Source organism: Aspergillus japonicus (genome assembly GCF_003184785.1).
Source record: "Aspergillus japonicus CBS 114.51 unplaced genomic scaffold BO86scaffold_135, whole genome shotgun sequence".
NCBI lineage: Eukaryota > Fungi > Ascomycota > Eurotiomycetes > Eurotiales > Aspergillaceae > Aspergillus > Aspergillus japonicus.
The window spans coordinates 24,891-40,435 of record NW_020291772.1 but is presented as its reverse complement, the minus strand read 5'-3'; the positions used below and the strand labels follow the sequence as shown (position 1 = coordinate 40,435).

At 55.0% G+C, this 15,545-nt stretch overlaps 7 protein-coding genes across 7 annotated transcripts; 3 read left to right on the top strand and 4 right to left on the bottom strand.

Moving 5' to 3' along the window:
- Positions 1-297: 297 nt before the first annotated feature.
- On the bottom strand, positions 298-678 carry BO86DRAFT_384328 (uncharacterized protein; the record flags this gene model as incomplete). Its single annotated transcript, XM_025670872.1, has 1 exon — positions 298-678. One exon carries the CDS (start codon positions 676-678, stop codon positions 298-300), a length of 381 nt encoding a protein of 126 aa, XP_025521765.1.
- Positions 679-2,124: 1,446 nt separating this feature from the next.
- On the top strand, positions 2,125-4,550 carry BO86DRAFT_423619 (C6 zinc finger domain protein; the record flags this gene model as incomplete). Its single annotated transcript, XM_025675410.1, has 8 exons — positions 2,125-2,273; positions 2,313-2,373; positions 2,429-2,535; positions 2,589-2,918; positions 2,972-3,412; positions 3,459-3,718; positions 3,768-4,304; positions 4,363-4,550. The coding sequence occupies 8 exons, from the start codon at positions 2,125-2,127 to the stop codon at positions 4,548-4,550; spliced, it is 2,073 nt and encodes a 690-aa protein (XP_025521764.1).
- A 672-nt stretch (positions 4,551-5,222) lies between these two features.
- Positions 5,223-6,027, bottom strand: BO86DRAFT_45679 (uncharacterized protein). The gene has a single exon (XM_025677185.1). The coding sequence runs from the start codon at positions 5,854-5,856 to the stop codon at positions 5,350-5,352; it is 507 nt and encodes a 168-aa protein (XP_025521763.1). The 5' UTR covers positions 5,857-6,027; the 3' UTR covers positions 5,223-5,349.
- Positions 6,028-7,184: 1,157 nt separating this feature from the next.
- Positions 7,185-9,602, top strand: optB (small oligopeptide transporter, OPT family; the record flags this gene model as incomplete). The annotated part of the gene is made up of 2 exons (XM_025674066.1): positions 7,185-8,880; positions 8,941-9,602. The coding sequence occupies 2 exons, from the start codon at positions 7,185-7,187 to the stop codon at positions 9,600-9,602; spliced, it is 2,358 nt and encodes a 785-aa protein (XP_025521762.1).
- Positions 9,603-9,870: 268 nt separating this feature from the next.
- On the bottom strand, positions 9,871-11,055 carry BO86DRAFT_426509 (uncharacterized protein; the record flags this gene model as incomplete). The annotated part of the gene is made up of 2 exons (XM_025675517.1): positions 9,871-10,562; positions 10,617-11,055. 2 exons carry the CDS (start codon positions 11,053-11,055, stop codon positions 9,871-9,873), a joined length of 1,131 nt encoding a protein of 376 aa, XP_025521761.1.
- A 313-nt stretch (positions 11,056-11,368) lies between these two features.
- BO86DRAFT_414317 (Zn(II)2Cys6 transcription factor) lies at positions 11,369-13,864 on the top strand (the record flags this gene model as incomplete). Its single annotated transcript, XM_025674829.1, has 7 exons — positions 11,369-11,449; positions 11,508-11,531; positions 11,590-11,708; positions 11,757-12,205; positions 12,280-12,578; positions 12,652-13,113; positions 13,211-13,864. 7 exons carry the CDS (start codon positions 11,369-11,371, stop codon positions 13,862-13,864), a joined length of 2,088 nt encoding a protein of 695 aa, XP_025521760.1.
- Positions 13,865-14,139: 275 nt separating this feature from the next.
- BO86DRAFT_423616 (uncharacterized protein) lies at positions 14,140-15,090 on the bottom strand (the record flags this gene model as incomplete). The annotated part of the gene is made up of 2 exons (XM_025675409.1): positions 14,140-14,814; positions 14,959-15,090. The coding sequence occupies 2 exons, from the start codon at positions 15,088-15,090 to the stop codon at positions 14,140-14,142; spliced, it is 807 nt and encodes a 268-aa protein (XP_025521759.1).
- Positions 15,091-15,545: the final 455 nt, after the last annotated feature.

Sequence of the window (15,545 nt, the reverse complement as noted above, 5' to 3'; positions counted from 1 at the left end):
GGGGGGGGGGGTGTGGGAGGATCAACAAAGTCCCACGCTAGGTAGCCTAAACCTCCCCGATAAAAACCAGAACATCAGTCCGGATAGCTTTGCAATCATCGATGCATTTACATACCAGGATATCCCCCCACCAGTCCCAATCTCTTCTCAAGTTCATTCTCAATCCTCCCGAACGAAGACCAACTCCACCACCTCGCGCCGCACATGGGACCAACAACCCACCGCCCCGACGCACACCAGCTCCATCGCCAGCCGCACGGTGCGGAACCACGAGGACGCGAATATGAGCCACACCGACTAGCTCTGGAGTAGTAGTCGGAGATCCCCGTGGCGCTGGAGGGCCCCGCTCCCGTGGCGGTCGAAGTCGTCCACCGCCATCGCGAAGATCCTGAGTGGTGTTGGGGGGGGCGGGATAGTACCTGTGTCGTCGGGCAGCGTGAGCGTGAGCGTGGTGTGGGAGTGGGGGGCTTCCGGGGCGGGGCTCTGGCTCAGCGCTAGGATGGCCCCGCCTAGGTGGAGGAGGTAGTACAGGAGGAGGAGCCCGTAGACCAGGACGGCGAGCGAGCAGTATACGTCGCGGTGGACGCGGTGGCGGAACCAGCGGGCGTAGTGGCGGTTGGTGAGGCAGCGCGCTTTGTAGAGGACTGCGGGGATGGTGATCCAGAGGGCGAGGTGCATTTTGGGGTATGTGGAGAGGTTCAGACGGAGGTTTTTGTTGCGGTTTTGGTTGTTGGTATCGAGGATGGTTGTTGGGGGTTTTGAGGATGAGATGGTCTTGAGGATGAGTCGTTGTAGGATGAGTTGTTAAAGGATCAGATGTTGAAGAATGAAATGCTTATGAGGATGAGGTGGTTATCAAGCCAGTTACGAGGAACGTTGAGGATGGTTGTAGAAATACTTGTGGAGAGAGTGGATGGTTGGTTGTGGTGTGAAACGGGAAGTTGTAGGAAGTGGTGATTGTAAGTTTTCCTTCTGAGACGATGACTCCTGAGATAAGAGATGGCCATACTTATGGTCAGATCATGAAATCAAAGAGTTCATGGGGACTTGCTGAGCTGAAGATGTCCGCTTGAGGGTTTCGGTCGTGGAGGTGGGATGAATGGTTTGCTCAAGTTTTTCGATGAGCATGAAGGGAGCTTATATGGAGTCGTTTCTCGGTTCTGTTTCTGCATGTTTGCTCGAGATCTGCTGGGAATCTTCAGCCCAAAGTCTCCGTGAACTGATCTTAGTTGTGGTTTCCGGAAAGCGAAGTTGTTTGCAAGAAGACGAAGCATCCACTATCGAATTTGATAGCGAGTCAGAGGAATTGGAGGTGTTGTTTCAGGAAGGAGCAGGCTACCTTCAGCACCCTCAATCTACAATCATAGGGATCAGCTGGGCTGAAAATGTTGGAAGCCGCCATGCCTGTGTATCTTGTAATTAGTTGCCCAAGGAGACGAAACCATCGAACAATTGATGGCTGTCGAGTCTGTCCCTTCTGAGTTGTTCAGGGTAATCCGAGAGGACATAGGATATAGTGATCCATTCTACATACGGGCAGCGATTGTGACCTCAACCTTAGAGTATTCAAAACCACGATTTGCATCTCAGCATACTTCCGAAGCCGATACATTGGGTATCTCCTATAACATAGTGTCGCATCGATGGCACTTGCTATGAGTTAGGTATAGTCTGGCCTGAGGCACGCATCACAGCCGGTACCGGGCTGATCTAACCAACCAAAACAGTTTCTGTCCCGGTCCTCAATTTCCACATCTCCGGTTCCGGATAGCATCTGGCTGCCATGCTAGATGGCTTGCTTCCTCCCGATGGTCTATGAATTATAAAATTTTGAATCAAGTCATAATTTCACATATATCCTCATAGGCCCTACATAAAGCTTACCCGTGACTAGTGACCATGCTTCTGGTTCTGGTCTAGTCTCGTGATCGGACTCGACGTGTCCATCCGAGTATATAGAAAGAGCACGCGCATTACCTTCTGGTTTGTGCAAGGCGGCATGCTTGTCAACTAGCCTCATCTGGCATACACTCGACTGAGCAGCTAGAAGCACTCATCATACCTACTTATTATCGAACTGTCAAGTTGACACCTCAGGGGGCCGCACTGACCCGGAGATTAGATATGGCATTATCTCCGGATGCTCCGCCGGCTAACCTCGCCCGCCGACATCCTCAACATTCACAACACCACCACCATCATCCCACGTCGCGTCGAAATCTTCGCAGCCTGACACAGACTGTCTCGTCAGTCATGGAGACACCATCAGACACGTGAGTATGGCTGAGCTAGTCTTTTGGTTCATCTAACAGCAATCCCAGACCCGCACTCAGACGGGCCAAAAAAGCTTGCACCGAGTGTCGCCAACAGAAAGTATGATCGCTCCATCGTTCCTCCGCGATCCTGCTCATCTCGTATTTTGCAACAGGCGAAATGTGACGCTTACATGAACCCTGATCTCCCATGCTCCCGCTGCATAAGGATGAAAACCCGTTGCGTCATCTCGGACCCATTTCGCAGAGAACACAAACGCCAGTACGTTGCTCAGTGGTTGGAACAGAACGACCAAGCTCTTATAACTTGTATAGACGCCTCTCTGAACTTGAACACGAAACCGATGAATTGCGCCGGAAGTTGAGACGCTCTCATTCCGAATCGCTGCAGCAGTCTCCCATCGCCATGCTGACAGCAGCGGCGGAGATGGGAGTACACTCCACACCGACCGCAGGGCACCTGAATCTTCCTCCTCAACAACACACCACCAACCCCTATCACTCCCAGCTCACACCCCAAATGAGCCCGACTTTATCTTATCCCCAAATGGAAGTGGTGCCAGTCGAGGTGTCTGACCCTACAGAGCCGCGCACCTTGAAGAATGTCAAACTCACAGGGGCTGAAATCGACGAACTGTTCCGACTGTACGTGGTCAGATCACTATAGAATGGTAGATTTGAAACTGATCTCAGGATAGGTTCTTTCGGGATTATGCGTGCTTTTTGCCAATCTTAGACCCTCAAACCAGCCCGAACGCCTACCACGCCCGGTCGAATTTCCTTTTCTGGGCCATAATCGGCGTTGCGTCGAGATCATACACCGAGAATCCCACGCTGCTCATGGCTGTCTCACCCAATATCACCGAGATGGCCTTGCTCTCGGTCACATCGACCGCTCCCGCCTGGCACACCATTCAAGGGTTGTTGCTGGTACTAACTTGGCCTTTCCCGAAGGAAATCAACAAAGCAGATGTGATGTTTCCGCTGAGCGGGATGCTCCTGCACATTGCAATGCAGAATGGATTGCACATCCCTTTGTCGAGTCATGAGTTTGCGAAGAGAAAGATACCTGCACCATCGGAAGCGGACATGGCTAGACGATCTGAGTTATGGGCACGCTGTGTCGCTGTATATCAGCGGTAAGCTACTCCTTAAATCCTCAGACAGGATTCTGATTGTTGGTAGCGCGTGCGTAACAAAGGGACAATGCCCTCGGTCAACGGTGGACTTGCAGCAAGACCTGGGCCAGCAACAAGTCTTATCTCAGAAGATTGCCCCATCTTTGGCACTAGAGCTTAGGTGCCTGGAACTGATCGCCCGATGCAGCGCAGCCGTATTGGAGTTTGGGGTTCGAACCATGTTAGCTGAGCAGGAAAAGTCGTTTGATATCCTCTTGCGCACGTTCGAGCGTCAGGCAACCGAGCTCGAGGCCCTTGCAAACTCAGGTAACAAGTTCAAACCCCAATACGCTGGCTCAAGACTGACGCCAGACAGCGAACGATCGATTTCACACAACTATGTGTCGCCTGTGCGTCCAAATGTTTCACCTTTTCAAGAATCAGACCATATATACATCTGACTGTCTCACACGACTTGCGACAACGGCTTGTAGGACTATCGACTGTATCCTGGAAATTGGGCAAAGCATGGCCAACCTCGCTAGTGCTCCAATGCAAATGACCTATGGACTTCTCCTTCCGGCATCGGCGCTCCTACGAATCCTCAAATGCTCCAACGACACTGATCTTGACATTGCGAGAGGAAGAAAGGCCCTCTTCAGTGCAATCAACATGGCTAAGCGCATGTCGGTGGATGTTCATGACACGGCGTCCAAACTCGCAATAGTCATGAACCAACTCTGGAACAGCTCCAAGGTTTTCCGAAAAGCTGACGGGACTGGGTTCATCGCTCTCCGAATCCGCAGCCGCCTCGTCCTCAGCCCTGTTATCGATACGATCTGGTGGTGGCGTGATGAATTTGAGCCACAGTTCTATCCTTCTAGCGCAGCTCAAGCAACTGTGGCTGAAGGAGGTGTGTTGCTTCCCCCGCAATTCTATTGGCAATCTGCCCACTGACTCGGAGATAACAGCCGACTCTACTAGTAACCAGATAAGCGGACCGTCCAACGCCCCCTGTGGTCTTGTGGACCGACATGATCCCGTGTTGTTCGACGAACAGTTCCTTGCAGACTTCGAATGGGCACTAAGCAACGACGGCCTCCTGCAACCGACCGAGCCATATGGGTCGGCCTGGCCTGCCGCAGGGACGATAGCCTAGAGCAGATCGCTCAGAGCATTTAGCATCTTTACCATACACGCGTCTCAGGCAGGCCGCCACGGATGCCAAGCGGGCCCGATCGAAGACGGGAGAGATGAACGTCCTGCAAGCGAGCTCGCGCCACCGATACCACAGCATAGGGACATTATTTTGCCGACCAGATCAGCAGCTCATTGCTTCCGACCTGAGCACGCTAGTATTGAGCGTTATGCACCTTCATTATGGCCGAAGTGGCCACCCACGTGTAGATGAGCCGGAAGCCGTTATCGCGAGCTCAGTCAATTGGCCCAAGTGCAGGTTGTTGTTATCATCCTCCGTGCGTAGGCGATGATTACCGAACGGCACCCCTGCCATCCGTAACAACCTGCGTTCCCAGCGACTTGAGCCGGACATCCAAGCATCGGACATCGACTTCCAACTAATCCAAGGGGGGTAGAGGTAGTTGGCGAATATACACCGAAGAAGCGGTGTCCGTGCCCAGGAGGCAACGGAGATGCCCGGAATGGGAAGTAGGATGGCAGGATGGTGTGTGAGACATGATGCATCAGATACGAAGTAGCCACGGCATAACTGGCTAGGCAAAGGGGGCGAAATCCTATGCCTGGGAAGCCGTCCGCACCTTCCAACGCTTACGTTCCAATTAAGACTAATATTCTCCGACATCCGAAGCTCTAAAGCCAGAGTCCGACAAATAATCAACAAGCTATGCACAGTGAAGGTCCCTGAGTGTGTTCACGACCATACAGCAGCATTGCGTAAGGTTAGTGTGCGATTAGGTCACCCTGAGCTAGTTCAGTGTTTATGAGTGTATCCATCCCTTACTGACAGGAACCAGCAAGGATGGGCCAAGATCAAATGCGGCGGCGCCTGGGGCGGGGGGAAGATGTAGGTACGGAGTATCTACGGAGGAAGCGAGGATTTGCTCCGGTGCTCCGACACGTTTATCAAACGTATCACGCGTCGCATATCGCTCGTCATAAATATTACCCAATACCTCCAAATACCTTCCGGAACCGGCTAAATCTATCTTACCACAATCTTCCCGGGGCTGACCGCCTTCACAGTTCTTATCGCTTGTTGTGAGACCTTCTTCGACCACTGTACCAGAGACCCAGTGTGGGATTCTAAGACTACTCTCCAGAGCCCCCAGGCCCTTGAATGGAAATCTCGGAGCTTGTTGCTCTATCCCCATCGAGAAGTGTGGTGGTGTCAGCGGCGTGTGGCGGTTGTCCCGCCCATCGGAACTCTGCACGGAAGACCGACCTGAAAGGATGGAACAATCCCTGCCTAGGCCAACTGGCTGCATTAAGACTTCTGGGAGCGAAAGCCAATAATTAGCCAAGCTGAAGGTAGTCTAGGATGGGGTGGCTTGACCGGCGTACTCCGGATTGGTGCGCACCAACCAAGAATGAGTCCAGGGCGCCTCGCTAGCTTATCGTGAACAAGCCTGAGTCAAAAAGGGGAATAGTGCGCCGGTCCACAATGTCTGGCTGACCTGGGGAAAAACTTCACTTATCAGCGACCGCCGCTGCAGCGTAACATACATACCACTTGGCAATCGAGACCATCTCGACCATTCATGCACGCGGGGAGTAGCTCTGCTACCCCCCTTCTTTTTTTCTTGATCTTGCCACCGAAGGCGAACCTACTACTCGTGTGTACATTGTTTAACCAATTGGTACGCCTCTCCGATTCCGCTAGCCTTCCTCCCTCCCACCCACAGATCGGAACCCAATTGATAATACGGTTTATTTGGTGATTGCATTCGGGCTGAATTTAGAGTGATATCCGCTAGAACCTCGGCCCCCGGGTCAATGCATTTGGCGGCCTGGCTCTATTCCCGCTCCAGATGCCAGCCATGATAGCCTCCCTACTTTCTTCCCCCTAGTCAACTTCAGTCTCTAGCAACCTCAACTCCCCACTCTTGGCAGTTGCATTTCCACTGAAACCATCCCGTGACCCCGTAAAATCTACCCTTTTCTGGTTCGACCAGTGAGTCATTGTCACTACTACTGTTCTCCGGTCTTTTTTCTGGTTTGAAGGGCGCAGTGACGCGGACGCTGCAAGCGAAGCTGATATGGAAGGGCGGGATGGGAAGGGCCGTGCAGGTGGCACACGCCTTACGCATGGCCTGACCATGCTCAAGTCTAAGTCTACTTTAGTCTCCCCCGGTTTTCGCTACCCAAGCCAGTAATCTCCATGATTGGAAGATGCCTGGCCAGTGTGTTAGTGGTAACCTAGTGAATACGCCGTACCAGCCTACCAGGTAACACTAGCACATGGCAAACGAACTGGGGTACCACTAAGGCTGGCTGATAGCCGCAAGATAGCCTCGACCACATTCACTGGCCGTTCCTATCAGCGATTTAATCTAATTTTCGATTTTCGCCATCGATCAATTCACCGGGCTACCGTCGGCCTTCACTGCATATCGCATGGTGGCTAGCCAGGATTGGAAGGTCGTATGGGCGGTATATGTACCTGCCTTCCTCCGCCTGTTCGTCGCTCTTCTTTCTTGATTCTCTCCCCAGATCAACATCCACTGTCTACTTGTTTTAACTGAGTGTCTCGTTTCTCAGTTGTTAACTTCTCTTTTCACCCTTCACCCTTGCTGTGTGGCTTGAAACCACAACGATGCAGGAGAAGGAAGTGGCCTACTCCACTTCGGTGGCTGATGAGGCAGCCCCGGAGGAGACTGCCGTTCACCTCAAAAACCTGAAGCTACAGCATCAGTGGGACCCCAATCTGCCCGATGAGGTCGCTGACGAGATCGATGAAGCCCTCCACACAACCGACAAGGGGGCGCGCGAGGGCATGGCCCATGAGCTGCTGGACGACTCGCCCTACCCCGAAGTGCGCGCTGCTGTGCCCAACTATGACGAAGGTGGCCACACCAACACCATCCGCGCCTGGACCATCGGTCTGATCTTCGCCACCATCGGTTCGGCCCTGAACATGCTGTTCTCCATGCGCAACCCCTACATTGTCATTCCGTCATATGTCGCCCAGGTGGTCGCCTACCCAGTGGGTGTGGCCTGGGCGAAGTTCATGCCGAACAAACAACTGAGTCTGTTTGGACGTCAATTCAACCTCAACCCGGGTCCCTTTAGCAAGAAAGAGCATGCCCTCATTGTCATCATGGCCAACGCGACTTTCGGTGGTGGTGCCGCCTATGCGACGGACGTCTTGTTGGCTCAGCGCGCCTTCTATAAGCAGTCCTTCGGATGGGGTTTCGAGATCCTCATGTGTATCTCGACCCAGATGCTTGGGTTTGGTCTGGCGGGTTTCTTCCATCGGTTCTTGGTTGCTCCCGCGGCCATGATCTGGCCCTCCAACCTCATCAACTGCGCCCTGTTCACAGCTCTTCACGACACCCGCAAGCCGGACCCATCCAAGGTCAATGGATGGACGATCGGAAAGTACCGCTTCTTCCTCTACGTGATGATCGGGTCCTTCTGCTGGTACTTCTTCCCGGGTCTCATTGCGCCGTTCCTGAGTTACTTCGCCTGGGTTACCTGGATCAAGCCCCAGAACCCGGTCGTGAACCAGCTCTTTGGCGGCGAGACTGGGCTGTCGCTGATCCCCATGACGTTTGACTGGACGCAAGTGTCGGGGTTCAACTTCAGTCCCCTGATCGCTCCCTGGCATGCGATCGCCAACACGCTCATCGGCATGGTGATCTTCTTCTGGATCGTGACCGCTGGTATCCACTACAGTGGAACATGGTTCGCCCAGTTCCTGCCTATCAGCGACTCCAGCAGTTACGACAACACGGCCACCACGTACAACGTCTCTCGCATCATGACGCCCGAGTTCACCCTGGATCTGAAGGCCTACGAGGAATACTCCCCGCTGTTCCTGTCCACGACCTTCGCCCTGTGCTATGGTCTCTCTTTTGCTACGATTATTGCTCTGCTTGTCAACACCGGTCTCTTCCACGGCAGTGAGCTCTGGGTACGCTTCCGAAACTTCGGTAAGGAGGAGGAGGATGTTCACGGCCGCCTGATGGCTCGCTTCAAGCCGGTTCCGCTTTGGTGGTACGGGGGCGTGGTGGTGGCCATGATTGCCATCGGCCTTGGTCTCGTGCTGGGATATCCCACCCATTTGGACTGGTGGGCATTTTTTGTGGCCTTGATCATTGCCGTGATCTGGTACGTGCCCATCGGTATCATCCAGGCGTCCACCAACATTGCCCTCGGCTTGAACGTCTTGACCGAGTTCATTGTCGGGTATATCCAGCCGGGCAAGCCCATGGCCATGATGCTGTTCAAGACCTACGGGTACATGAGCATGTACCAGGGATTGTATTTCAACCAGGACATGAAACTAGGTAAGTGCAATGTTGTTCGTCGATCGCGAGATGAGGCACCCTGACTGACTGTTTGACCAGGCCACTACATGAAGATCCCTCCCCGTGTCTCCTTCGCCGGACAGATGGTCGCCGCCTTGTGGTCCTCTATCGTCCAGATCGCCGTTATGAACTGGGGTCTCGCGACCATCAAGGACGTCTGTAGTTTGGACCAGCCCAACCACTACACCTGCCCCAACGGCCGTGTGTTCTTCAACGCCTCGGTCATCTGGGGTCTCATTGGTCCCCAGCGGATGTTCTCCCCGGGCCAGATGTATGTCAACCTGCAATGGTTCTGGCTGGCGGGTGCCTTGCTGCCCGTGATCGTCTACCTTGCCGCTCGGATGTGGCCTAAGTCCAAGATCCGGTACCTCAGTGCTCCCCTGATCTTCGGTGGCGCTGGTCTTATCCCCCCGGCCACCCCGCTCAACTACCTCACCTGGGGTATCGTGGGTATGATCTTCAACAAGTACATCCGCGACAAGTTCCGCGGCTGGTGGATGCACTACAACTACATCTTGTCCGCCGGACTGGATGTCGGATTGGACCTGTGCACCATCCTGATCTTCTTGACGATCGACCTCACCGGCGCGAGCTTCCCCGATTGGTGGGGCACCCGCATTGCCAGTGGTACCATGGACACGATGGGTACGGCGATCCAGACGGTTTTGACCAACGGGACCTTTGGCCCGACGAAATGGTAGTGCGAGGGAGCTGCCCGTACACCATACATAGGTCGATAACTTTCGTTGTTGAATCGTGGATGAGGGATGTTTGGTGGAATGGCCGAGAGAGAAAGTACAAGCCCGCCGGTGGACCTGGCTGGGGCTGTGATTTATGATCCCGACGACTTATCTCGCTGTATTATGATCATGTTATAATTCCTAATTCTATCTGTTCGTGATCTTACTTGCATGAGCTACTGTAGGGGCCATTCTTCTTGATTGTATGTTGTAATTGTACACCAAATCATTACCCTACTAGCTGCGACTTCTCCCGCATCGCCCGGAAGCATTCAGCAACACGGTAAAAGGCCTCCTTCGGCGCCCATCGAGGCTTTCCAATCTCATTCGCTTCCCGATCACCCTTCTCCTCCTCCTCCGGGAAGTACTTCACCAACGAGAAACACATCATGTCGAAATCCCTCGCCCCGACCCCGGCGGGCATACAGGGAAACGCAAACACATACACGAAGACGGCATTCACCTGCGCCTCGGGCCTCGCCAACAGCCCCAACTGCGTCTCCAGGTAATCGGCCTGCTCGCGCTCGCTCCGCGTCGGCACGATGTCCCCTTCAAACACCCCACTCCCATCGGGATTCCGGCCTTTGAGCAAGGCGAAGCCGCCATCGCCGCGGGCGGCCGCGCCTTCGTACGCACAGCATCCGACCTCCATCACCACGAGGGGCTTATGCTTCTGGCTGGTGCCTTGTGGATCCACCACGCGGTGCCGCTCGAGCCCCGCGCGGTATGCCTGGGCCGACTCGCCCCGACGGTAGTAATCCACCCCGACGAGATCAAACAGGTCCCAGTCCACGGCCTCCCAGGTGCCGGCGGCGTACGTGACGGGTCCGTGGAAATGGGCGCGGATCTCTGTCACGAAGGCGCGGAGCGCCGCGTTCAGCAGCGGGGATGTGGCGAGCACGCGGGGTGGGATTGCTTGTGCTGCTGCTGCTGCTGCGGCATCACCACCATGACCGGCCTCATCACCCCCAGGACGAACCGTGGTCGCACCCACCTGCGCCGCATACCACGCCACCCGCTCCTCGAACGTCTCCCCCGGAAACACCCCGCGACTGAAGAGACTGTACTCGCACCCGGCCACGAACACCAGGTCGCTCAGCCCGTCATGCACGCGCAGCCGCTCGGCCACGTCCGCGGCGCGCGCCAGGTACCGGCCGGTCTCGGCGATGTCGGCGTGCATCTTCCACGGGTTGAAGTAGACGGTCAGGCCTGCGGCGTGGGCGAGGCGGGCGGCGGTGGCGAGGCGGTCGAGGGGTTCGCCTTCGAGGCGCACGGCGGTGGCGTGCAGGGTTTGGGCGATGGTGTGCATGTCCTCGGTGATTTGGGTGGGGTTGAAGGTCGGGATGGACAGGGTCTTTTCGGGGGTATTGGTGAAGTTGAGGCCGATGTCGTAGACGATGCCGTGGTGGTGCATTTTGGTGGTTGGTGGTGGGTCTGGGGGGTTTGGGGGCTTGATGGGTTCTGGGGAGGTGGAGAGCTGAGGATGCGTTGTTTGGGGATGTAGATGAAGGGTATGCGTATGTTTCAGGTGGGTTGGAGGTGTTCTTATACTCTCTATACATGCGTTCTGTCTAGGGTTGAGGCCCGGACAGCGCAGTCTTGGCGTTCCGAGGTCCGTGAAAACTCTCTCTCTCTCTCTCTCTCTCTCCGCTTCACTCGTTGACACCCATTGACCGTCTGTCTTTTCTTGCTGGGCAATGACTGGTGGGTCTTGTGCTTCAGTACTCATGTTCAGTATCACTGGCAGTAGCAAGAGGGCAAGGGAGGAAGATCCTGATGAGGGTTCCCCCGAGGTGGAGAAGGTGGCTGTATGGCTTTCAGGTCTCCGTACTAAGTACTGCATGCTGAATGCTAACGCTTTCCTAGTGTGATCGTTGTCGTCAGCGGAAGGTGCGAGATTTCGAATATCAACACCTTCTAGACTTTCACACTGATTGCTTGTTGGCAGACCAAGTGCGATCGGGTGAACCCCTGTGTGCAGTGCATCCGAACGGGGTCGGACTGTACCTACAACCGGGGGCATAAGCTCAAAGAGAAGCGGCAGCGCGTTCTACTTTCTAGTGTATAGTACGTTATTAGCTGTTTCAGTTGAGGTTGAGCACTAACGGCCAACAGCGAGAGGAGACTGGAGTACATCGCGAACAAGCTTGATCACCTCGCAGAGGTAGTTGGTCGACTGAGCCATGAGCACTCCAGCCATGCGACTTCAGCCGGACTGCGTCTGCCATTGCAGCCCTCTTTCCACCACCCCAGCCATTCGTCGTCTTCTGCTCCTGCACAAGTGGAAGGCATTGAATCCACCCTTTTCGTCCATGTGACCTTTACTGCGAAATGCCTCCAAGCGGCAGTGATGGACGCCAATCTTCCCCCTAGCGATGCCCCCGAGTTGACCGCCGCACTGAACAGCCTGTGGAACACGATAACTGCCCAGACACAACAGAACCAGATCTTAGAATGTTCGCAGCCGTTTGCAGAGCCGCTTCCCCGAAGCTTGACTTCAGACTTCAAGGACCTGCCGATCCCCTCCCTGGACCGGATCATGGCATGCCTGAGACTCGCTCACGGTGCGTGTACTTTATCCTCCCCCTCCCCTCTAGCCGCAAATGCAACTGTTCCAAGACTAAACGCGTCAGCATAGAATATTCACCCAGTCGGCTCTATTGGCCCTTCGAGTTCGGATCCCTGGGCGACTTCACTCACTACGTGATCCGAGCGTGCTCGCCGGGCCCGATCACCGAGATGGAGCTGATCATTGTGCACTACGTGCTTGCCTGGCTGTTCCCCGAGTGCGCAAACCTCACGACAGGCGACCCTCTGCTCAAGCAGGATTACGAGGACCAGGCCCTCGTTTGCCGACAGAGTCTGGAAACCCTTCTGGGTAGTCTGTCCTTCCATGTAGCTACGAGCTTGGACGCTGTGTGTGCTATGTACATGGCTGTACGTTTTCCCTTCTACCATCAGTCACGGTTTTTGAGAGAAATGCTAAGTATCCTCATTCCTGAGTAAACAGACAATCCACTGTCTCCAGCACGGCAAACCCTTCACCGCGTGGTCCTTCATCTCCAAGGCTTCACTCATCAGCCAGACCCTAGGGCTACACAGCCCTCATGCTACCATGGGCCCCGCGGGGATAGAAGAAGCCGAAGAGGACGAGGACAGAATCCAGCGGAAGACGCGCCTCTTCTGGGCGGTCTACGTCCTCGAGAAAGCCCTCGCCCTGCGTCTGGGTCGGCCGTCCACGATCCACGACGCGGACATCACGCTGCCAAAACTCCGTCTCGACCGCCGGATGGCCTCCCTTCTCCACAACCGGCTACCGGACTGGATCGAGGTGGCCGGTCTGTACGGACGGGCGTACGACGAGATCTGTAGCCCGAAGGCGCTGGCGCAGACGGCGGACGTGCGCGAGTCTCGGATCCGCGCTGTGGCGCGTGAGTGGGAGGGGGTTATTGCCGCGCGGGGGGAGTTGTATGTGCGTTGTCGTCCTCCCCCTCAAACTTTTATACACCTCCTTGGTCGGGGTAGAAGAGGTTCAGCCACTGATAGTTCATGCTATTCGCTGCGAGCAGAAACACCCCGAACAATGGACCAGCCATGTCCTTGCCCCCGGACCGAGTGATTTCATCATCCACGCCAACCGAGCGACTGAGTACTCGGTCCTGGCGTCGATCTATCGAGCTATCCCCCCCGAAACAGAACCTCCTTCTTCAGCGCGTTCTTCTTCCGGTGACAGGGGCATAAAACCTAGCCCTGAATCCCTCGCCGCAGCAAGACTCTCCCTCGTCGAGACAGAAGCCTGCATCACCACCATGCTTGCCGCCGACGCCGACGTCGACAACGCGGCGTGGCCGTCCTCCCCTGGCTTCGATGTCTGGGTCACTGAGAGCTTACTCGTTGCGCCGGTCATGCCCTTCTTGATTTTACTCGGTGGGCTCGTGCACTCGCCTGGTTCTGAGGAGTTGGATCTGGATATCTTAAGGCGGATCGTCGATGGAGTGGGTCGGCTGGTGCGCGTGCCTCGGTACGCGCGGTGTCGGAGGTATGGCCGGGTTTTTCGGGTCTTGTACGATGTTGCTGCTGCGTTTGTGGAGGTGAGAAGTAAAAGGAGGATGGATAGGTTTGGTGGAGAGATGGGGGTTGGTGTCGGTGCGGGCGGCGAGTTGGATGGGCTGGGGGATCTGGATGCGTATTTGGATTGGAGTGGGAGTGGTTGGGGTGATTAGACTGTGCTTATCTCTTTTGATAGATACTAGGCACTGTGTGGAGAGACTGCTTAGGGTTCTTCCTTTCTTTCTTCTTGCCGTTTTGTGGAAGAGCTTTCAACATCTCCCTGGTATCGCTATCCCTGATAGACAGGTACTGTGGCTGAAAACCTAGGAGTACTGTTTTGATAGTGCCTAGGCTATAGGCTTGGGGAGATCCTATCAACTCCACATCTGCAATATCTCCACAAGAATTTGCTACGGACTCGTAGCTGACTGAACGCAAAAGATCAGTGCTAGATCGAATTGCCCCTCATATCAACCGGCATCTCCCTCTCCGAGCCCAGGCGCTTCGAAATGCGACGATCAATAGGCCCAAACCTGGCCTCGCGGACCCGGCCAAAATGCCGACTGTACCAGTCCACGACCCGTGCATCCGCACAATCATCCAGGGTATCATTGTCCACCTCCAAGTACCCATTCATCATCGCCACGCAGGACCGCCGGGACCGGCCCCACCGCGAGAACCCAGCCTCGGTCTCAGATTCCTCCTCGACCGCCGCCCGCACCAAGCTCTCCACCAGCGCTCGCTCGAGCGCGTAGTGCAGGTTGCCGTAGCTTTCGTAGCGCGGTGCTGCTGCTGCTGCTGCTGCTGCTGCTGCTTCCGGAGCCCTTGTTTCGGTTTCGGGAGCAATTTGACAATCGAACGCGTGCGCAAACGAGTTCGGGAACAGGTACCCCTGCATGCCCTGTTCTGCGGGATCGTCGTCCGGATAATCGGACACGGCGCACGACCGATCTAAGCGCTGATAGCCGGCGTTGATCTCGGCCAGCATCTGCTGGAGGTTGGGGTGGCGTGCCGTGATGACGGGGTGCGGGTTGCGGTTGGGCACGCTGCGTTGGAATCCGGCCTGCGCGAGGAGGGATTGCGCGGCGGGGTAGTCGGCGTCTTGGACTACGATCATGGGGGCCTCATGCGAGATAACAATGGTGAGGGATGGGGGGGGGGGGGGGGGGGGGGGTGGGGTGTGTTTTTTTTTTTTTTTTTTTTTTTTTTTTTTTTTTTTTTTTTTTTTTTTTTTTTTTTTTTTTTTTTTTTTTTTTTTCGATGTTACCCCAACTCCGACGGGAACGCCGAGATAACCCATCGCGAGTGCGCTCCACGGGACCACGGGGATCGGTTGGAGGACTTCGCTCAGGCGCAGGGAGAGCTCGTCCGGGGAGGTCTGTTGTGGGCCTCGGAACATTGGAGCTGTGGTTGGGGGATCTTGAATCTTTCTGGTGGGTATACTGTTTTTCTTGCTTCTTGGTGATATTCGGGAGGAGGGTGAAGATGATGCAACTTTTGAGGGTGTTTGTGACGCAGCCTGTGTTGTGTTAGTATTTGTGTTGAAGGCTGATTCGGCCGGTGTTCCTCTTGCCACGTCTTCCGTGCATACTCAATTATTTACGGTCATTTCGCTACAATTACCTCGAATACGACAAGGATACACCTCTGTGTACTCCGACCCCCGGCTGGATTCCCAAAGGTTTCCATGGTCACTGCGACATTTTTATTTACCCATCTCTTTGTTCTCTTTCCCTTCTTTGCATTTTCTTTTCTCGTTGCTTTTTCTCTTTGCCGCTTCTGCATAAGTGAGAATTGCACCAGTTGAAATTAGTGTAGTCTTGCGAAAGGTGTTATATGTGCTGCACTCAGTGC

What these genes read in the sequence shown, in the direction of transcription:
- BO86DRAFT_45679 (XM_025677185.1), bottom strand. Translation starts at nt 5,856, where the DNA reads ATGCAGCCAGTTGGCCTAGGCAGGGATTGTTCCATCCTTTCAGGTCGG.